The 23977-nt window shown below is 39.9% G+C and overlaps 1 protein-coding gene across 8 annotated transcripts in view; it reads right to left on the bottom strand.

Moving 5' to 3' along the window:
* Positions 1-1958: 1958 nt before the first annotated feature.
* UPF2 (UPF2 regulator of nonsense mediated mRNA decay) overlaps positions 1959-23977 on the bottom strand; it is a 122580-nt gene continuing 100561 nt past the window's right edge. For 6 of the 8 annotated variants that reach the window (XM_054716578.1, XM_054716579.1, XM_054716573.1 and 3 more), the window contains 3 exons: positions 15575-15716; positions 13380-13500; positions 1959-3242 (listed from right to left, as the gene is read on the bottom strand). In XM_054716578.1, coding sequence (XP_054572553.1) covers positions 3233-3242; positions 13380-13500; positions 15575-15716 — 273 coding nt within the window. In that variant the 3' untranslated portion in view covers positions 1959-3232. Of the gene's footprint in view, positions 3243-13375; positions 13501-15574; positions 15717-23977 lie in introns of those variants that run through there. The other 2 variants (XM_054716576.1, XM_054716577.1) reach the window with 1 other exon arrangement.

Here is a 23977-nt window from a genome sequence, read left to right as displayed (position 1 = left end):
AACATACTGGCTGGATTCTGGACAGCTGGAAGTAAAAAACTGAATGTAAAAAACTTTAAAGCCATTTTGGAAGGGAACCTGAGATATATTTCATCTCTGCCTTTTATTTAAAAACATTATTTTTAAAAAATAGAAAAAAAACAGCCCTAGCCTGTTTGGCTCAGTGGATAGAGCATCAGCCTGCGGACTGAAGGGTACTGGGTTCGATTCGGTCAAGGGCACATGCCTGGGTTGCGGGCTCAATCCCCAGTGAGGGGTGTGCAGGAGGCAGCTGATCAATGATTCTCTCTCATCATTGATGTTTCTCTCTCTCTCTCTCCCATCCCTCCCTCCCTCTCTTTTCCTCTCTGAAATCAATAAAAACAAAAACAAACAAACAAAAAATTAACCATTACCTCAGGTTTTCCAGTATGAGTATTACAAAGGTATTTTATGACATGGCTGTAGTTATTAAGACATCTGAGGTCTGTTTTTCTTTGCTGGTGGCCTCACCATTCTAGGCCTATTTCCTTCTTTTAATGAAGTTATTTCTATTAATTACAAAAAACTCTGACATCACCAATGACTGATCTCACAGCACTGAAAGGAGTTAAGCCCTCACACCTCTGCAAACTGAGGGTTTCTTCTAATGTTAACATTCCACCCGTTCCAGGACCACCACCCCAGGGCCTGGCAGGGTCTGGGCCAGGATCTCTCCTCTTTATATTTCTGTGTTTTGCTTATGTGTTCACTTTTCTAGTCTTGCTTGTTGTTTGGCTCTTCTATGTCCTGTGTGCTGTGTGTATCCATTCTTCTGTCTAGCCACCAGGTTTTTTCCATGGGTCAAGTATAGAGACTAAGAATATGCAAGGGCCTGGGCAGCTTTCACTGGGACAGACTCTTAGGTTCCCAGAGGTCTTTTTAGCTTTGCCCTTTAATCCTTTTGGAATCAGAGGATTAAAGAGCGGTCCACAAGACTGGCAAAATTATAAGAATAACAATATTTTCTAAAAATCAGGCGGCTTTCCCCTCATTTTTTCCTTTTTTTTTTAATATAAGCAAGCTTCTTGGTGGTTAACATAGAATCTACCTTACATATCACTACTCTTTTGGTCACCAGTAAGCTATTTTGTTATAGTAATCTAACTGAATAATGTACCATCTTATTTGATCTTTCTTTATGGTTCCCAAAACACACTACATTTGTTCTGTCTAGATGACATATGAAAGGCAAATGAAGGTGAATTACAGCTGACTTTCAGATATCCTCTGAGTTGTGCATAATATACAGTATAATTATCTCTGGCTCCCCCAAACAATTTAAAACAGAAATGATAAAACTTGTAAACCATTTTCCCCAACACAAAATAGTAACAAATAGCATGTAGGTCAGCAATGAAGATGGTGAGAAGTCTTGGAGAATAGGGTTAACAGTTGGTTAAGGACTTTCAAAACTTTCTTTTAAAATTAGAATTCTATTTCTTTTCAAACTCTAATGACTCTCAGCTGAATTTAAAAAATTTTAGCAATACTGATTACAGGCACTCCTTTGGATTATGTAAGTCAGCCCTGGAATGAACACCTAGAAAGAAATGGAAAACAATGGTTCTTGTGATTCCTTTCTGAGTTGCCTGCCTTACAAAGGCTTTTATCACCCAGGTTTGCACACATTCTGGTAAAAACATAAACACTCCTCATGTTAGACGTGCTGTGCCAACATTTTCTAATTAGCTTTAAGCCTATTTATTCCACTGGACTCCACAGGCTACTTTTTGTACTGACCCAAAGGTAACCTAATGACTCAGGCACCCAGGAAAACAACGCAAATACAGAATGCTAAAGTGAGAGCAACAATACTAGTGACATGCTGAAGAAATCGTCTCTGAGACAACTTCATAAAGGATGAAGATGACCTTGGAAGATACTGATTTATCCATTTAGTAGGTTTCCAAAACCAAATAAAATCCAACTACAGCATATTTAAATTACAACACTTTATTGCAGCATCGGCAAAGGTCAGATTTCTGAAGCTGGTGAAGATTGGGCAGCATTTCCATGTGAAATGTTACAACTTTACAAATTTTGTTTCTTATTTAATTCTACATGCAGAAACTGAAACATGGTAAAAGAAAAAATGCAAAATAGCTAGAAAAAAGATGTAATCAAGTTGTAGCATACAGATGTGCTCTTTAACTAAATGTACTATGCCTATTGAAAAGCAAACGAAAGACAACTATCCTAATAAATTAACAGATTGCCAGAAACAGACTAAGAACCCTCATTTCTATTTGGGGGAAGGGAGAAGGAACAAAACAAAACAAAAACAAAAGCAAAATAAAAGCTCTACTGTTTCCATACTTTGTTTAGAGACAGAGGCTGTAAACCCATGAAGGTCAACAAAATCTTCTGATCCACTTCTTACTGTCCTTCGTCCATTTTCTGTGACATGCTGACTGGCACATTTGTTTTCAATGATACTTACAATGGGCTCAGAATCCCTCTTCTCAGGCTGGTGTGACTTCCCTAAGTCATCTGAATCCATGCTCTTTGTAATACTAACAGTCTTTCACATTTTTCTTTTACCCAAATAGGCAATTTTATATCACTGACTCTGATGGATAAAACTGATTTTTGTCCCTCATCCCTTGTTCCAAATTCTTGAAACAAATTCCTAAACAAAAGCCTTCCTGGTGGATTATCTGGTACTTTGATATTTTTCATCATTTTGTTGTCCTGCATGTAAGTTTTTACTAGAAGATTTTACTGCTTGCGCTATACTTTCCTACTGTAGTTCTGGAGCCCCCAAATGTATCTTCTTCCAACATGGGATGTTCAATTCAGAGACACTGTAACTCAAATCAAGTTTAAAACTCAAGTTCATTTCCCCCTTACCATTACCATTACAATCACTTCTTCTCAGGCTCAGTCATCTCACTGACGCTCTTCTGGGTGTAACTGCTCAGTAGTCAAGTTAACCATCTCATTTCTTGACTGCCATTCTCAGAGAAGATTAACCCTCACGTGATTTCCATTACAAAAGGCCGTTTATGCCTTATCTGGAAGCGGCTTGTTCCGGTGTTGGCAGAGGCTGCTGTTTCTGCCTCATGGCCCCAGCCTGTCCCAGGTTGTTCAGATTCGCAACTCTCTAGACCGACATGCTGAGATGTGTCCACTGCTCTCATTCAATTGCTGGAGGACTCCACTATCCACAACATCAGATACAGGACCTAATGAAATGACACGTGCTGCTGGATCAACGTCTCCTAGAAGCACAAACAGGGCAATGTTAAAGAACTAGTAACGAGGACAAACCTCTGGTAAGAAAAGAACCCCTAAATACCATCAGCCATTGTTTACTGTAAATTAATCAGTGCTTTTTAAAGAACACACAAACTCCTATTGGATTAAGACAATAGGAGCCTGAAAGGGGGCACTAAAAAAAGCAATTCTGACAGTGATCCAAGTATCTTTCCTACAACTACTTTCTAAGATGCTAAGAATTCGTGATTTTGTTATGGTTGAACTGTGTACTCCAAAGTCATGTTGAGGTCTAAATTCCTGGCACCTCAGGATGTGACCTTCTTTGGAAACAGGGTCATTGCAGATGTAATCAGTTAAGAAGAGGCCATATCAGAGTAGGAAGGGCCCCTAATTCAGTATAACCATGTCCTTAGTACAAGGGGGATTTTGGACACACACACAAGCAGAATGCCACATGAAGATGAAGGCAGAGATCAGATGATGATGGAGAAGACAAGGGGCACCAAAGATTGCTGGCAAGACATCAGAAGCTAGGAGAGAGGCATGGAACAATTCTCCCTCACAGCCCGCAATAGGAACCAACTATGTAGATACCCTGACTTTGGATTTCCGGCCTCCAGAACAGTGAGGCAAACAGTTCTGATGTTTAAGTCACTTAGTTTGTGGTACTTTCTTATGGCAGCTCTAGCAAACTAACAATTAGTTTTCCACAAGACAAGTACATTAGCAAGAAACTTTCAAAGAATAAAAATCCAAATATAAAAAAGTACATATTCTTCTGGACATATCCATAATTCATGCAGAACTGAACTAAATGGTAAAAAGGTCAATTAACACAAGTATTCCCTGAAAGAAAGAGAAGATAAAATTCCCCTGAAATCAAGAGAAAGCAATGGTCTAAAATAGAATACTTTAAGTACAGGAAGAGGAACAGAGTTGGAAAACCTATGTGAAGAAATAATGTCAGAAAACTTCCTTGATGTGAGGAAGAAAAAAGTCACACAAGCACAGAGAGTCCCAAACAAGATGAACCCGAAAAGACCCACACCAAGACACATCATAATTACAATGGCAAATGTTCAGGACAAAGAGAGAATCTTTGACAAAGAATCAGGACAAAGGCTGCAAAAGAGAGACAGAAAGTTACATACAAGGGATTTCCCATTAGATTATCAAATGATTTCTCAACCGAAACACATCAGGCCAGAAAAGAATGGAAGGAAATTTACAAAGTGATACAAAGCAAGGGACTGAATCCAAGAATACTCTATCCAGCAAGACTATCATTCAAACTTGAAGAGGAAATAAGGAGCTTCATAAACAAAAAAAGGCTAAGGGAGTTTATCATCACTAAGCCAGCAATCCAAGAAATGCTCAAAGGACTGGTGTAAAAAGAAGAAATAAAAAGGTAAGAAGGAACACAGGAATAAAAAATAAAAATGGCTACAAACAAGTACCGATATACATTAATAAAAGAGAAATATGCAAATTGACCATACCTCCACAACACCCACCAGCCAATCAGGGGTGGGTATGCAAATTAACCCAACAAAGATGGTGGGTTAATTTGCATATGCAGGCCCAGAGCGGCTGGGTGAGGCGGGACGCCTGCTATGAGGGGGAGGGAGGGGGGCGGAGGGAGCTCCAGGAGCGGCGCTCCAGCCGGGAGCGAAGACTTGCAGGCTCCCAGGCGGCCGGGAGCAAAGCCAGGGGAAGGAAGGCCTATTCTTGCACGAATCTTCATGCAACGGGCCTCTAGTCAATAATAACTTTAAATGTAAATGGACTAAATTCTCCAATCAAAAGATATCGAGTGGATGAATGTATAAAAATAATGACCCATATATATGCTGTCTACAAGAGACCCACCTGAGAACAAAGGACTCACACAGACTAAAAGTGAAGGGATAGAAAAATATCTTTTAGGCAAATGGAAGCTGGGGTAGCAATACTTATATCTGAAAAAATAGACCTCAAAGTGAAGGCCATAACAAGAGATAAGGAAGGCCACTTCATAATACTAAAGGGATCGATACAACAAGAGGATATAACCCTGACAAACATATATGCACCCAATGCAGGAGCACCCAAATACATAAAAAAAAACTCCTGAAAGATATCAAGGGAGAGATCGACAACAATACAATCATAGTAGGGGACTTTAATACACCACTGACATCAATGGATAAATCCTCTAGAAAGAAAATCAGCAAAGAAACAGCAATCCTAAATGACTCACTAGAGCAGATGGATTTAATTGACATCTTCAGAACATTTCACCCCAAAGCCACAGAATATACATTCTTCTCAAGTGCACATGGTATATTTTCAAAAATAGACCACATATTGGATCACAAGCAAAGTCTCCCCAAATTCAAGATTGAAATCATATCAAGCATCTTCTCAGACCACAATGACATAATATTAGAAATAAACTACAATAAAAACAATCCAAAAAATTCAAACGCTTGGAGGCTGAACAGCATACTATTAAACAATGACTGGGTTACCAAAGAGATCAAAGAAGAAATTAAAAACATCCTGGAAACTAATGACAATAAAAACACAACAATCCAAAATCTATGGGACACAATGAAAGCAGTCCTGAGAAGGAAGTTTATAACTCTACAGGCCTACCTCAAAAAACAAGAAAAAATGGTAGTAAATCATCTAACTCTGTAACTTAAAGAATTAGAAAGAGCAACAAGAAAAGCCCAGAGTTAGCATAAGGAAGGAGATAATAAAGAACAGAGCAGAAATAAATGACATAGAGACACACACAAAAAACAACAATACAAAAGATCAATGAAACCAAGAGCTGGTTCTTGGAAAGGATGAACAAGATTGATGAACCTCTAGCCAGGCTCACCAAGAAGCAAAGAGAGAGGACCCAAATAAACAAAATCAGAAATGAAAGAGGTGAAATAACAACAGACCCCACAGAAATACAAAGGATTGTTAAAAAATACTATGAACAGTTCTATTCCAACAAACAAGACAACATGGAAGAAATGGACATATTCCTAGAAAAATACAACGTTCCAAAACTCAATCAAGAAGAATCTAAAAATCTCAATAGGCTGATAACTATGGAAGAAATTGAAGCAGTCATCAAAAAGCTTCCAGCAAAAAAAAGCCTGGGGCCAGACGGCTTCCCAGGGGAGTTTTATCAAACATTCAAGGAAGAACTAAAACCTATCCTCCTCAGACTATTCCAAAAAATTCAAGAGGAAGGAACACTTCCAAGATCATTCTATGAAGCCAGCATCACCCTAATACCAAAACCAGATAAAGACAACACAATGAAAGAGAATTACAAGCCAATATCCCTCATGAACATGGATGCCAAAATCCTCAACAAAATTCTAGCAAATCGGATCCAGCAGCACATCAGAAAGATCATACACCATGACCAAGTAGGATTTATCCTGGGGATGCAAGGATAATACAATACCCACAGATCAATAAATGTGATACATCACATAAACAAACTGAGAGCTAAAAATCACATAGTCATATCAATTGATACAGAAAAATCATTTGACAAAATCCAACACCCTTTCTTGATAAAAACTCTCAACAAGGTGGGAATAGAAGGATCATACCTCAACATAATAAAAGCCATATATGACAGACCCACAGCCAACATCATACTCAATGGGCAAAAACTAAAACCATTTCCCCTAAGAACAGGAACAAGATAGGTATGCCCACTCTCACCACTCCTGTTCAACATAGTACTGGAAATACTAGCCATTGTGATTAGACAAGAAGAAGAAATAAAAGGCATCCAAATTGGAAAAGAAGAAATAAAACTGTCCTTATTCGCAGATGACATGATACTGTACATAGAAAACCCTAAAGACGCCATGAAAAATTATTAGACTTAATAAATGAATTCGGCAATGTAGCAGGATACAAAATTAACGCCAAGAAATCTATGGCATTTCTATACACTAATAGTGAACTTACAGAAAGAGAGACTAAGAAAGCAATCTCATTTACCATTGCACCAAAAAAATTAAGATACCTAGGAATAAACCTAACTAAGGAGGTAAAAGACCTATATGCGGAAAACTATAGGACACTGAAAAAAGAGATAGAGGAGACATAAACAGATGGAAGAACATACCATGTTCATGGATTGGCAGAATCAACATCATTAAAATGTCCATACTACCCAAAACAATCTACAGATTCAACACACTTCCCATTAAAATACCAACGGCATATTTCACAGACCTAGAACGAACTTTCCATAAATTCATCTGGAATAAAAAAAGACCCTGGATAGTTGCAGCAATCCTGAGAAAGAAGAACAAAGTAGGTGGGATCTCAATACCAGATATCAAGCTGTATTACAAAGACATTGTTCTCAAAACAGCATGGTACTGGCACAAAAACAGACACATAGATCAATGGAATAGAGAACCCAGAAATCTACCCAAACCACTCTGCTCAATTAATATTTGACAAAGGAGGCATGAACATACAATGGAGTCAAGATAGTCTCTTCAATAAATGGCGCTGGGAAAATTGGACAGATATATGCAAAAAAAAATGAAACCAGACCACCAACTTACACCATACACAAAAATAAACTCAAAAAGGATAAAGGACTTAAACATAAGATGGGAAACCATAAAAATATTAGAGGAATCCACAGGCAGCAAAATCTCAGACATATGCTGAAGCAATTTCTTCACCGATACTGCTCCTAGGGCAATGGAAACTAAAGAGAAAATAAACAAATGGGACTACATCAAAATAAAAAGTTTTGCACAGCAAAAGAAGCCATCAACAAAAAACAAGAAAGCCCACTGCATGGGAGAACATATTTGCCAATGTTATCACCAATAAGGGTTTAATCTCCAACATTTACCGGGAACTCATACAACTTAACAAAAAGGAAGAAAAACAACCCAATCAAAAAATGGGCTATGGAACTAAATAGATACTTTTCAAAAGAAGACAAAAGGAAGGCCAAGAGACATATGAAAATATGCTCAAAGTCACTGATTATCCGAGAGATGCAAATCAAAACGACAATGCAGTACCATCTCACACCTGTCAGAATGGCTATCATCAACAAATGACAAATGCTGGCGAGGATGCGGAGAAAAAGGAACCCTCGTGCACTGCTGGTGGAAATGCAGACTGGTGCAGCCACTGTGGAGAACAGAATGGAGTTTCCTCAAAAAACTAAAAATGGAACTCCCATTTGACCCAGTGATCCCACTTCTAGGAATATATCCCAAGAAACCAGAAACACCAATCAGAAAGGATGTATGTACCTCTATGTTCAAAGCGGCACAATTCACCATAGCTAAGATTTGGAAACAACCTAAGTGCCCATCAGCAGATGAGTGGATTAAAAAACTGTGGTACATCTACACAATGGAATACTACGCTGCGGTAAAAAAGGAATTCTTACCATTTGCAACAGCATGGATGGAACTGGAGAGCATTATGCTAAGTGAAATAGGCCAGTCAGAGAAAGATAAATATCACATGATCTCACTCATTTATGGAATATAATGAACAACATAAAGTGATGAACAAAAACAGATCCAGTAACAGAGAAGCATCAATCATACCGTCAAACCTCAGAGGGAAGGTAGGGTAGGGTGGGGGTAAGGGGAGAGATCAAGCAAAGGACTTGTATGCATGCATATAAGCCTAACCAATGGACACAGACAACAGGGGGGTAAAGAGCATGAGTAGGGGGGGTGGGGGGTGGGGGCAATGGGGGATAAGGACACATATGTAATACCTTAATCAAAGAAATTTTTTTTAAAAATCATAAAAAAGAATACTTTAAGTAAATTCAATGAATGATAGGCAAAAAAAGATCCTAGTCCTTGGTAAATAAGACACAGTTATATCACTTATAGTGTAGGGGTGCCACTTGACTAGTTTATAAGCAAACAATGATTCTGAGAGATTTAAAAATGTAAGAGCCCAAAAAGTACTTACAATTTACACTCTGGACTCCAGAGGGACTCTATTTTTAACAAAACTATCACTTATTTAACCTTACAGTAAGAACACAAAGAGAATATCTAATAACATATGCACACTCTCCTTAAGATGGTTAAAAAAAAGTCTGATAGTCTGTAACCCTTTGCTACTCAGTTTTGCTATTACCTGGGAGCTTGTTAGAAACTAATCAGAACCAGCAGTTTAATAAAAGATTATTAAAATACATATTTTAAAGTTTAAGCAGCAGGGATGTAATCCATATGAATTTGCAGCATATAACCACATTAGTACTAACACCTACCAAAGATGCTAAGTTATAGTTTTTTCAACACTAGCAGAGTGGAAAACAACCTTGTTCTGCTGCTATTTTAACTTGTTATAAACAAATGCTTATAAACAAATGTTAGAGCATTACTACCCCATGAGAAAGACTGAGATTTTAACTTATTAGAAAATGAAAAAAACTATAACACCTCAGAGCTTTATCAAAATCCACAGGTAAGAAAAACATTAAGCTGCTTTGATAACCAGTTTCTAAATAAACTTCCCTTTATCTGCCATATAACATCAACAATATTAATAACGTTTTTTAAAAGCACTAGCCAAGTTAGGAGTCAAATTGAAAACAGTTTTTGAGACCTCATTCACAGAATTTTCTTTTCACTCCTTTGTATAGGAATTCCCCACTCAGCATGTTCTCCTGAAGACATCTGATGAACCACTGCTCTACATATACATCTTTCTGCTAAGTCTGGCCCAGCGTTAAAAAGAAAAGAAAACAAAGAGGCGCCAAACCACCAGGAAAATTCACCCCATCAGTTAGTATGACTACATTTGTTCACTTAAAAACAAGTTTAAAAAACATTTGGTGCTCAACAGACTAAAAAACTCCTATTTACATGTCTGCTTATTCCTCTACACTGCTATCACAAGGACACTGTAACATCAGCACTGGCTTTGGAAATATCACAATAGTTGGCAGAGAGCCATTTTCAAGAGTGATGGACAAGTTAGGATTTTATTTTTTGAGTTATGATTTTAAAAAGATATTTAAACCAGGTACAGAGGGGAGCTCAAGAGTTGGGATTCTCACAAAATCAGGAAATAAGAGGGAGAAGAACTAGGGAGCAGAACATGTGGAAAAAGTTTATTAAATGACTACACATAGACTTGTAAAAGGCCCTTTGTCCATTTAACAAATATTTACTAAGCATCTATGTGCTAGGCACTAAAAGCTTTGCCTTTGCCCCCATTCTTCAACCTCACGGGGAACATAGGCAAGCTAGCAAGTGATTGGCAGTGTCTTTGGAAAGACCCTGAGCCAGGGCAGCAAATACATACTGACCTATGTCAGACTTTAGAATACCAAGCAGACACCTGCTGGAGGAGCAGTGTTGCCCAGGGATAAAGCACGAGAGGGTTCCAAACAGAGGGAGGTGAAAAGATGGTAAAAGAACTAAAAGGCCAGCTTGGTTGGGAGTGGGGGGCATGGGGGAATAGCAGGAGATAAAACCAATAAGGTAGTACACTCTCAACATGTTACCCAAGTGGAGGAGTTTGGACTTTATCCTATAAGCCATGAGGACCCACTGAAGAGCTCACATAATCAGACAGCAGATTTCATTTAAGAAAGAACACTGTGGGTACAGCAGAGACAATAAAATAGAAGGGGTTGAAATTGAAGACTGAGAAGTAGATCAGGAGGCTACTGGCAATAATGCAATGGTGATGGTAGCTGGATCTAGGATCTTGCAGTAGAAGTGGAATAAAATAGGAAAGTGTAAGAGCCATACAGCAGAATTAGAGAATTTGTTAATTAACTAGATATGGAAATTGAGGGAGAGAGGAATCTAAACTAAAAACCTCCATTTGTAGTCTGGACAACTGGGTGGGCAGTGTTTCTATTCACTAAGCCAGAGAACAGGGAAGCAGAGTGGCTTGGGGGTTGGGGACACACTGAGGTTTATGTTCCTATGAGACATCTAGGTGGCTATCTAGAAGATAGTTGGATATATAGTCAGAAAATAAAGACACAGCATCTCTAGGCAGAGGCAAGTCCAGAAAGGAGTAAGGAGAGAGAAGTAGGATGAGTCAGTGAAAGAAAAGAAAGACCAGAAGACAGCAGAGCCAAGTGAAGTGAAGAGAGTGTGCCAAGAAGAAAAGGTCCATATGCTAAGTGCTCTGACAGCCTAAAAGACTCCTGAATGAAGCATTCAGAGGCAGCTTGGTGGCTGAAAGGCAGTTTCAGTGAAAAGGCAGGAAGACAGCAGACTTCAGTTAGCCTCACAATGTGAGGTGAGAAAGAACAAATGTGGCCAATTCTTCCAAGTTTGCCTTTGCCTAACTAGGGGCAGGCAGAGCTGCAGGGAGGAAAGAAAAACAAATTTTAACAAAAAATTTTTTTAAAATGACTGAAAAACTGGTGCCAAATTAAGAAAGGCATGCCTTTGTGCTCATATATACATCCATTATAGCATGTAAGTTTACACTACTGTTTTCCAATATTTTTGTTCCCTACTGCATAAGAAATGTTTGGTACTTAACAGACTTTCAATCAATGATTTTTTTAAAGAAATATATGACTAGGGCAGAATTAGCTCTCTCAAGTTACCTGTACTTGGTTTTCCCAGTGGACTATATAAATAGAGGGTTAACACATTTTTTTCCCCCTGACTTTTCAATTTTCCATAGTGCAGGACTGAATCCCTGGTAGGTGCTGGATGCATGTAAGTTGAGAGGAGCAAACCCTACTGCAGATATCAATTGTGTATCACCCAATGCATTTAGAAATTAGGAAGATGCTACACTTGCAATATGGACAGGTGAACTTGATAGAGAACATCAAGATAAGAATATTCTAACAGTTCTTTCCTCCAATCATAAGACCAAAAAAGGAAACAGGTATTATCAAGAATACTGTGGTATATATTTAAAGCTACTCTAAAAAAACATAAAAGCAGGAAACTAATATTTCCATGGCATGTTAACCTAGCTAGCTGCTTCTACATTTTGGCAGCAATAAAAGGTTTTATTAAAGAACTTTAATGAAATTTGGATATTAAATATAACCTAATATCTTACTATGCTTAATTAGATGGGTTTATATAGCATTTCTTTCCACCCCCCTCAGCATTTCTAACTTGAATTTCTAAAAACATTACAGCTAGTAGACGTTAAAAACAGATCCCTAAACAGTCATGACAAACCAATTTTCTAAATTTCAATTTTATTCAAGTGTCCTAGGCGAACATACAGTTCAAAGAAAACCATCATCAGGAACACACAAGTATATTAGTGAGTAAAAGATATAGGCTTAAAGAACATCTGCATTTTCGAGACTCTCCTCAACAATGAGCTACTCCTACTACTACTCCCAGCACACTTCCTTCTACACCTGTTCATCTGGGCCCCAAAACAAGGTGACATCTTGGGTCTGTTGTATATCCTCAGCCTCAATACTAACACTCAAGAGAGAGCTCAGTAGGAGCAGCAAAGCCAATGGCACTTTGACAACAAGAAAGAAAACTGAGTTGATGGTATAAGTTTTAGATGAGGTCCCAGAAAATCTTTGAATAATTTTATTCTTTAAAAGTAGATTTTAAAAAGAGGCTTTATTAGGGAACATGTTCTATGTGAAATTCCTTATAGAGTTTTAATTATTTAAGGTTTAGCAATTCAAGTTCAAGTAGAAATGACATAAATCCCAGCAGGACATTTCATCATTTAACAAACAAACAAAATAACTCAAAACAAACTCAACCTGCTTGCTTGCTTGAAAGTATAGCAAGCAGGTTTTGAGTTTTTGTAAACATTAAGATGACTAAACACTGACCAGAGAGATACTAACACAAAGCCTATGATTTCTCTCAGACTAATCTATAAACCAGTCTTCTCTAAAAATGCAAAAGAAAAAACTTAAAAACAGAAAAGACCCCTTGGAAGAGTGAAAGCCAACATCAGTGTGGCTGAAATCAAGACTTAAGAAAAAAACCAAAAACCTGTAACTATTTTATAAATAAGTTTTCTTTTCTCAAATACCTACAACACAAAGACTTTTCTATTTTGCTAATAATTAGGTCTTTATCATGAACTATAATCCAGAATTACCTAATTTATTCACAGAAGAGCTAAGGGAGAAATGAGAGAGACGGTCCTACCTCCCACCAGTCTTAAAGATTAGATCCGCATTAGGCGCTCCCTTTGGATGTTGGTAACGAGGCCTCCGCTCACGATTGGTGTTTGCTGGAGCTGGGCGCTGGGCAAGAGACTGCAGCATTTCTGTCATGAGGAGCAAAATAGAAAAGGTAGTGAACTCTGGTAAATGTTCTCTCCCATGAAGTCTATAACACCCTAGAGAGATCAAGTGTATTAGTTCAGTCAGGTTGCTGACTAAAGAAAAATGACCATTAAACAGATTAAAATGATTAAATACTGAAAGATCACATCAAGAAATGAGATGCACTCTTTAAAATCCAATGTCTCCATTACTGTCAATTTGGCCTTTATGTAAGTATCTTGAGAGGCAGTAAAACAGTATGAGATACAGTAATTACAAGCATAGTGTTTTTGGAACAGGATAATATTGGTTCAAATCCCAGTTCTGCTGTTAATTAGTTGTGGGACTTTGAATTCAGTTTCCCTAAATATAAAATGTAGATAATAATCGTTTATAGAATTGTGAGGATTAACTGCTTTGAAAAAGTACATAAAACAGTATCTGGCCCATAGTTATACTGAGTATTAGCTATTATTGTTTACTAGAGGCCCGGTAGGGTCCCTCGGCCTGGCCTGCGGGGATCAGGCCAAAACCAGTTCTCTGACATCCCCCGAGGGGTCCCAGATTGCAAAAGGGCACAGGCCAGGCTGAGGGACCCCACCAGTGCACAAATCCGTGCACCAGGCCTCCAACATCCCCCAATGGGTCCAGGATGCAGGTGAAGCAGATTCGGGTCTGACACTGCCCCAGCAGCAACCTAACCCACGGCCGATTCCATGAGGAATCAGGCTCCCTCCTCTACTGGTCGGAGCGTCTGCTCCCTGGTGGTCATTGTGCATCATTTATATGTATAGATTATTAAGAATGCTGTCTATCCAGACAATGGGGGGGTGGGGGGAGAGTAAAGTTCTGGGGTAGGGGTGGGCCTGAGCTGGAGGGGGTCAATGGGGGGGGGGAAAAAGGGGACATATGCAATACTTTCAACAATAAAGAATTATATTATTTAAAAAAAGAATGCTGTCCATCAACTGGAAGAGGAGATGCTAGAAGTGGGATTTAAAGACAGAAAACTGAGTATTTATTTACACAACAATCACTTGCACAAAAAAGCATTTTGTCAGCCTGGCCAGTATTGGTCAGTTGTTGAGCATCAACCTATGAACCAAGGAGGGCACAATTCGATTCAAGTTAGGGCATATTCCTGGGTTGTGGGCTCAATCGCCAGTAGGGGGCATGCAGGAGGTAGCCAATCAATGATTATCTCTCATCATTAATGTTTCTATCTCTCTCCCCCTCTTCCTTCCTCTCTGAAATCAATAAAATAAAATTTCTTTTAAAAAGCAGTTTGTCAGTACAATATTATATAAGCAATCATATTATGGCTTTAAAATCTGGGTGCCACAGAGATGCCAAAAAGATGGCTTATGAGGTATCCATGGATTCTTTGCATAAGGTTCCAGTTAATCCAAGAATGTTAAGTATCTATAATAATAAAAGCATAATATACTAATTAGACCAGACATCCTTCCAGACAACTTTCCAGGCAAAACCAAGCTGAGAGGGAAGGCCGGGTCCTGGGAGCCTGCTGGTGGCTGGAAGGAAGCTCGGGTCCCAGTTGCTGGAGGTAAGCCCAGGTCCCGGGTGTCAGAGGAAAGCGATGCCAGCAGCCAGGGAAAGGAAGGCCTACTCTTGCACGAATTTCGTGCATTGGGCCTCTAGTGTCTACATAAAAGTAGAGCCCTAATTTGAGCATACCCTCAAATATGAAGGAACATGGGTTCCTCAAGACCAGGATTCCCAAACAGGCAAAAAGAGATAATAAATATCTGTTGAGTTAATTGGCTCACAGTTTGGCTGACATGATTAAAAATGGATTATCTCACTTGCAAACATAGCTCTATTGGTATGGAATCTAATTGAATTATGGAATTAGCAAATTATGATGACAATTATTTTTATTTTACAAATAGGTGAGAGAAAAATGAAGATAGAATGGACTACAAAAAACATTCAACTTCTCAGACTAACTATATATAAAAACGGTATGAAAAGATCAACATAACGTTTATATTCTATATTTTAAAAGACCTAAAAGAATAAAATTTTTCTACTTCTGTCCTATAAGTGATTTTATACCTTGATAATCTTCTTGTTCTTGTCGTTCATTGATATCTAGTGTGAGCTTTTTCATTCTCATCCTTTCTTCTTGTTCTGCCTGTTGCTGGTTCCAATGATTTGCAGCAAGTTGGGAAGACATGGGTACATTAAGGATCTTAAACTGAGCGGGGGGAAAAAAAGGAAATCACAAATGACTTGAGAAAATCAAGAGGGAAAAAAAAAGATTTCAAATAAAATAACAAGTAGAATTAAATTAATTTAGAAAAAAATAATGTCTTTCCTTTCCCGTAAGTCAGTAAAAACAGTAAAATCTAAGAACATACACAGAAAATAGTACTACTTCATTAGAGACAAACCTATTAGATTTGGATGGGAAGTGGAGGCCATCAAGTTCAACCTCCATGAAAAGCAGAAGCTCCTCTTCCCTGCACCCTGCTTGGCAGCGCACACCTAGCAATGAGAGCATTTCCATTTTGTAGACCTTCTCATATAACTGTCAGAAAGGCTTTATGTAGCAAACTGTAATCTGTATCCTTTTCATTTCTATCCTCTGGAACCAGTTTTGCCCTCCTGAACCATACTGAACAAATCTAGTCCACCTTCAGTATTAACAGACCTTCATAGTTCTCAAGATAGCTGTGATGTTGGAAAGAAGGAAGAGTTAAGGAACTGACATACAAGATCTATTTCTGTTATGGAAGAGAGTCCTTATCTATGGAATATTTTTGTTTTTAGCAGGATGTCCTTGGTTTATAATTGCGCAAGGTAAACAAAATAAGATAAAACCTATGAATTTATGGGATCCCTGGAAATTGTTAAGTAAGCTATGCAACTATCTGAGTAATAAATGGAGATGTTTTGTAACCTAAATTCTCTCCGCTGTGTATAATTTGCACCCCTCATTATAGAGACCTCCTCTAAGATTCTGAACCAAAGGCATGTCTGATGCAGAAAGGAAGGGCATGGAGAGCTGTGCTCAGGATCCCAAACTTCTGCCTGCGTGACCTATGCCTTTAAAATGCCTGCATCCTTAAAATTATTAGTAAAGCTTAAAACTGCATAAGAATGCTAATTCATGCCCTAACTGGTTTGGCTCAGTGGATAGATTGTTGGCCTGCAGACTCAAGGGTCCCAGGTTCGATTCCAGTCCAGGGCATGTACCTTGGTTGCGGGCACATCCCCAGTAGGGGGTGTACAGGAGGCAGCTGATTGATGTTTCTCTCTTATTGATGTTTCAACTCTCTCTCCCTTTCTCTCTGTAAAAAATCAATAAAATATATTAAAAAAAAAAAGAAAAAAGAATGCTAATTCATTTGAATCTGAGTTGACAATTTGATTCTCTGTAATATCTCAGATGTATTTTCTTAGTATTTATTCTCTTTTATGATATACATAGTCAATGTTTTTCTTAAAATGTTAATACCCAGAACACTAAGGCCAGATACAATGAAGTGAAAAATATTAAGTGCAGTCATGAAACTATCTATAAACCCAACTAACTACATTTTGTATTTATCACAATACAGATAATTAAATATCCCACATAGCGAGACAAAAATATATTTAAGGTAGTCCATTTAGCTACCAGCATAGACCTCATCCCTTCTCCCCAATTGAACTAAGTTTGATATAACAAACTCTTTGCAACTATTACTCTCTATTATGAGCTCAAACCATCTTTTAAAAAAACTTTAGTGAGGTATACTTAACATACAGTCAACTGTACATATTTTAAATGTACACTTTGATGAGTTTTGACATAGGCATACACATGAGATAATGAGCTTATTCATCACTTCTAAATGTTCCTCTTGCGCCCCTTTGTAACCCACCTCTTCCTCTATCCTACCCCCAGGTAACTGCTGACCTGCTGTCACTATTGATTAGTTTGCACTTTCTAAAATTTTATATACATTATACAATCCATATTGTTTTATCCAGCTTCTTGTTTTTCTATTTTTGTTAATCCTCACCTGAGGGTATTTTTTCCATTGCTTGTCAGAGAGTGGAAGGGAGGGAGGGAGGGGAAGACAGAGAGACAGACAGACAGACGTCAAGTGATTGTCTCCTGCACGCGCCCTGACCAGGACAAGGGGCGAACCCACAACCCAGGTACATGCCCTTGACTGGAAATTGAATCTGAAACGATTCAGGGCACACGCCAGCTCTCTAACGACTAAACCACGCTGGCCAGGGCTATCCAGCTTCTTTTACTTAGCACAATGATTCCAAGATGCATCCATGTTGTTGTATGTATCAACAGTTCATTTCTTTTTATTGTAGAATAGTATTCCCTAGTATAAATATACCACAATTTGTTTATCCATTTGCTTGTTGATAGCATTTGGTGTTTCTAGTTTTGGGTTATTACAAATACAGTTGCACATTCACGTACAAAGTTTATTGTACACATTTATTTTCTTTTAAATGAAAAATGCTGGAACTAGCTAGTGTGTTTTACTTTTTAAGAAACTGAAAATGTTTTCCAAAGTGGCTGCACCTTTTACATGCTACTAGTAGTGGAAGAGGACTCTGGTTCCTGCACATCCTTATTTTAGCCATTCTAGTGAGCATACAGTAATATTTCAGTTTTCATTTTCTTTTCCTAATCACCAAAATCATCTATTTTAAAACTCAATCTAGAATTATGCTAAAAGTTGACATTAACTTTACTGGACAATATAGTTCTCATAATTTATTTTTCCTGCTCTTTGCAAAAGGAAATATTTGTCCACTATGAGTCTTTCAGTCCTTGAGAATATAATTTGTTTATGCCTGAAAACTGGGACTCATTTAAAGCAAATAAATTATCCCTTTTGACACTATGTGATTTTACTCAATCTTTAATTTGCCCTTTCAAGTTGAAATCTTTGTTCTTTTTTTTTGAAATCTTTGTTCTTGATAAAAAAGGAAAGTGAATGGTGTTTTTCCCACACCCTCTCCACAAGCAGTGGGATTTACCCTTACTTGTCCCCATGATCCTGGACACAGCCTTTTAAGAAAGCACCTCATTTTCTTGAATCATATCGCCTTTAAAAATTGCTGGTTGCAGGCTGCTTATTGCCCAATTCTTGTGTGTATGGTCTGATGATGGTCAATTTTTCCTTCTTTCACAATTATGAATTCTATACTTTCTTTTTTTTTCTGCCCCTTCTCCAAGTTTCCTTTCATTTCTACATTACAATCAGTTCTTTTATGAAACACATACTTGCCAGGAAGAGCTGGATTTTTGTAGTCAGACTGGGTTCATACCTCTGCCCTATCACTTATTAATGTGACCTAGTTAATCAGTTAAGAATGTTCTTTCTCTCATAGGTAAAATGAGGAGATCAATACTACCTTTTAGGGTTGCTGTGAGAATTAAATGAGTATGTAAAAAATATGTAAAGTGCACAAGATAGTGCCTAGGACATAATGGGTACTCCATAAATATTACCTATTAGTAATGCATTTAAATGTATTAAAGTTCAGAATAACAGTCTTCCTCACTATTTCCTATACATTCTGAAAATAAAACTACTAGCAAAATAAACCCACAAGTCACTTTTTAAAAATCACCTTCTAGCAAAATGAGATTGACAACCAACAAGCAGAAACTGAAATCCGTAACTACATCCATACGCCTGTCCTTAGGCTTGTGTAGTGATCTATAGCAGAATGCACTGTATCTGACAGAAGTTGCCCAAGTTAATGAAAAAGTTCAGCTCAGAATGAATTGTTTTCAGCACTATTTGTGTGGAAAGCATTCTGTTGCACCTGTATTTCAAATTCAGGTGCTATAAACTACTGGTAGAAAAAAAGCCTCATTAAAGTAGACATTGTAAAGAGAGCTAGGCCAAATTACTATAACACAAGAGGGAATAATGTCAAATTCTAGAGAGGAAGACTATAATTATGAATTCTAGAAAGGAAGACTATAACTATGAGAACAATTTCCAGAATGTGGACTTGGAGTAATTTCTTAATAGAACCATTGAGAAATCTGGTTAGCAGATATATCCGAGGTATAGGTAAATAAAACGTAGCTTGTTAGTATAAATCAACAAAGACAGAGCTACATAAATATATTAATTTTAAAGACATGATTGCATATAAAATAACATCTAAAGTATAGTATGAAATCAATAAATTTTAACTTATTGTTCTTATCACAATTACTTTATTTTTATTATGGTAGAAATTCTAGGCAATGTTAGGTATTGACTCAGTAGAATATAAAAATATCTATTAATCTATTAGCTTTTAAGACATTCTCTGTTCCTAGTATCAAATGACTTATTTGAGATGGCAAAGGTAAATATATGCAAACACAGAGCAAGTGAGTACTGTTTTACAAAATAATCATACCACCCCAATAAGAAGTGTAGATGGATAATTTCTTGATCACCATGAAATCACAAGCTGCAATTCTAATATGCTTTTATCTGTCATATTAACACACTCAGAAAGAAAATAGTGGCCATTTTCCCCCCTTATTAGGTTCCTGATAACAACATTTAAAATTTCCTTCATAAATGAGTAATGTCAAGCCTAATGATGATGGTATCAAGCATACTAATGAAACAGCATAAAATACTGCAAAAACAATTCTGGAATGATCTGATAAAAAATGTGAACAATATAGGCTTTCTATTCATTTCTAAGACTAACAATTTCTTCTAGAAAGTTAAGTAACTTCTAAAGGGAAATAATCCTATATAATCCTATATAATAAAAGGATAATATGCAAATAGACCCAATGGCAGAACAACCGAACAACCAATCAAAGCGTAATATGCTAATGATATGCTAAGGCTGCTCAACTGCTCATTATGATGTGCACTGACCACCAGGGGGCAGACAGTAAACTGGTCGACCAGTCGCTATGACGTGCACTGACCACCTGGGGCAGATAGTCAACTGGTCAACCAGTCACTATGACACGCACTGACCACCAGGGGACAGATACTCCAACCGGTAGGGTAGCTTGCTGCTGGGGTCCGGCTGATGGGGACTGAGCGAGATGCGCCGGAGCCCTCCCATGGTCCCTCCCTGGCCCAATTATACATCGGTGGGGTCCCTCAGCCTGGCCTGCGCCTCCTCGCAATCTGAGACCCCTAGGGGGATGTTGGAGAGCCGGTTTCAGCCCAAACCTGCAGGCCACTCCCCTTGGGAGGGCACCAGATGCAGGGCTCATGGCTGGCAAGCATTGCTATGGCAGTGCGAGCCTCTCCTAATCGGGACTGATTGGGTGTGAGCCCACAGCAGGCACAGTGGGACCGGGATGAGCGGGAACGGCAGTAGGAGCTGCAGGCAGCGTTATACTGTGGGTTTCGGCCCAATCACTGCAGGCCAACCACAGGGACCCCACCCGTGCACAAATTCGTGCACCAGGCCTCTGGTCCTATATAATCCTATATAATAAAAGCCTAATATGCTAAGTGTACAGTTTGCCATTAAACCAATCAAAGCGTAATCTTACCTAATAAAAGAGAAACATGCAAATTAACCATCACTCCGCTACAGCCACAGCCAATCAGAGTATGCAAATTAACCCAACAAAGATGGAGGTTAATTTGCATATGCAGGCATGGAGTGGAGTGAAGCCTGCTATGAGGGGAAGGGGGCGTCGGAGAGAGCTACTGGGGTGGTGCTCCAGACAGAAGCGAGGACTTGCCGGCTCTGGGCGGCCCAGGAGCGAGGAGGTGCCGGCTCCCGAGCGGCCAGGGAGCGGGGACATGCCGGCTCCTAGGCGGCCAAGGAGCGGGGATTTGCCAGCTCCCGGGCGAGCCGGGAGTGGGGACTTGTCGGCTCCCGGGCAGCTGGGAGGGAAGCCAGGGGAAGGAAGGCATATTCTTGCACGAATATCGTGCAACGGGCCTCCAGTATGCTAATGAAATGCTAAGGCTACTCAACCACTCGCTATGACATGCACTGACCACCAGGTGGCAGACAGTCGACTGGTCGACCAGACGCTATGATGTGCACTGACCACCAGGGGAGAGACGCTCTCCAACCAGTAGGTTAGCTTGCTGCTGGGGTCCAGCTGATCGGGACTGAGCAAGACAGGCTGAACATGCCCTGGAGCCCTCCCGCGGTCCCTCCCCAGCTGGCCCACCTCCTGCATCCCTCCCTGGCCCCAATCGTGCACTGGTGGGGTCCCTCGGCCTGGCCTGCGCCCTCTTGCAATCCAGGACCCCTTGGGGGATGTCAGAGAGCCGGTTTTGGCCTGAGCCTGCAGGCCAGGCTGAGGGACTCCACAAGTGCACAAATTTGTGCACCAGGCCTCTAGTCCTACCTAATAAAAGAGTAGTATGCAAATTAACCATCACTCCACTACACAGACAAGCCACGCCCACGAGCCAATCAGAGCGAGTATGCACATAAACCCAACCAAGATGGCTACAGCCACAGGGAACAGGAAGGAGGCTTGGGTTTCCCAGGCAATGGAGGAAGCCAAGCTTTCTGCCTGCCCTTGCCAGCCTAAGCCTCCACTCAAGGCTACAAAGTTTCAATTATAGAAGGTAAACAAATCCAAACAGAAATGACCGCAGCCACGGAGCTGGAAAGAGCAGGAGGCTTGGGTTTCCCAGGCAATGGAGGAAGCTAAGCTTTCCACACACCCTGGCTGGCCCAGGCCTCCACTTAAGGCTACAAAGTTTCAATTATAGAAGATACACAAACCCCAAAAGAAATGGCTCCCAGCCACGGAGCAAACAGGAGGCTTGGCTCCGCTCCAGGCTACAAAGTTTCAATTGTAGAAGGTAAATAAATTCCAGATACCAGGGCCTCCACTTGGGTCGCCAGGGGGCGTGGCTGGCCTGCAAACCACCACAGGCCCCTCACTCAGGCCGCCCCACGCCCCAAGGGAACCCCCACCCTGATCCGGGACACCCTTCAGGGCAGACCAGCTGGCCCCTACCCATGCACCAGGCCTCTATCCTATCTAATAAAAGAGTAATATGCAGATTGACTATCACTCCAACACACAATATGGCTGCCCCCATGTGGTCAGATCCTGCCCCATGTGGACACAAGATGGCCACCACAAGATGGCCAGCAGGGGAGGGCAGTTGGGAGGCACCAGGCCTGCAAGGGAGGGCAGTTGGAGGCGATCAATTCTGCAGGGAAGGGCAGTTAGGGGTGACCAGGCCGGCAGGGGAGCAGTTAGACATCAATCAGGCTGGCATGGGAATGGTTAGGGGGTGACCAGGCTGGAAGGCAGAAGCGGTTAGGGGCAATCAGGAAGGCAGGCAGGCGAGCAGTTGGGAGTGGTCAGGCTGGAAGGCAGAAGCGGTTAGGGGCAATCAGGAAGGCAGGCAGGCGAGCAGTTGGGAGTGGTCAGGCTGGAAGGCAGAAGCGGTTAGGGGCAATCAGGAAGGCAGGCAGCCGAGCAGTTTAGGCCCACTGGGATCGGGCCTAAACGGGCAGTTGGACATCCCTCGAGGGGTCCCAGATTGGAGAGGGTGCAGGCTGGGCTGAGGGACACCCCCCGCCCCCGTGCACTAATTTCGTGCACCAGGCCTCTAGCCTCTAGTTATAAATAAAAGACAAAAACACTTTATGACCTGACACAAGTTTTAGAAAAGGGAAAGTTCTCAAGTAGTATGTGCTTTAAAAGAATAGAAAAGAGAAGGTAATAAATACAGGGAGCACAAGAGACAAATTTGCTGATGCCACCCTCTCCAGTGCCTTTGCCATAAAGCTGCTAAGATACTTTTAAAAGAGAGGTTCTACTTTATAGCAAGTTAGATGGCAAAAACTATAGTCACTCAACTAGATTTCCTGGAATATGATAATGGGTAATGGTGATTTACACTGTATTTTAAAGCTACTTCAATTAATAAAATAAACTGATGAACAAAACAGGTCCAGAGGTATGAATGCATGGAACAGACTGACATATCTCAGAGGGGAGGTGGGTGTAAGGGACAGAAACAGATTAACCAAAGAACTTATATGCATATCTGTATAGCCCATGGGTATAGACAGCAGTGTGGTGAAGGCCTGGGGTGGGGGAGGGGGCTGGGTGTAAGAGGAAAAGTGTGGGGGAAATGGGGAACATCTGTAAAACTGTCAAAATAAAAAATAAATTTAGCCCAGTTGGCATGGCTGAGTGGTTGAGCATCAACCTATGAACCAGTAGGTCACGGTTCAATTCCCAGTGAGGGCACATGCCCAGGTTGCAGGCACGATCCCAGTGTGGGGCATGCAGGAAGCAGCCGATCAATGATCAATGATTCTCTCATCACTTATGTTTCTATCTCTCTCTCCCCCTCTCCCGTCCTCTCTAAAATCAATACAAATATATTAAAAATAAATAAATTTAAAAATAAAGCTACTTCATAACTGTAGCTGAAATTGGGAAAAAATACATATATGTATCCAAACACATATACATAATCCCAAGTTACTATGACAGATAATATCAGTTACTCCAGT

This window comes from Eptesicus fuscus, chromosome 5 (genome assembly GCF_027574615.1).
Source record: "Eptesicus fuscus isolate TK198812 chromosome 5, DD_ASM_mEF_20220401, whole genome shotgun sequence".
Classification (NCBI taxonomy): Eukaryota; Metazoa; Chordata; class Mammalia; order Chiroptera; family Vespertilionidae; genus Eptesicus; species Eptesicus fuscus.
Note: the sequence above shows the minus strand (reverse complement) of the source record. Positions and strands in the feature narration are given on the sequence as shown.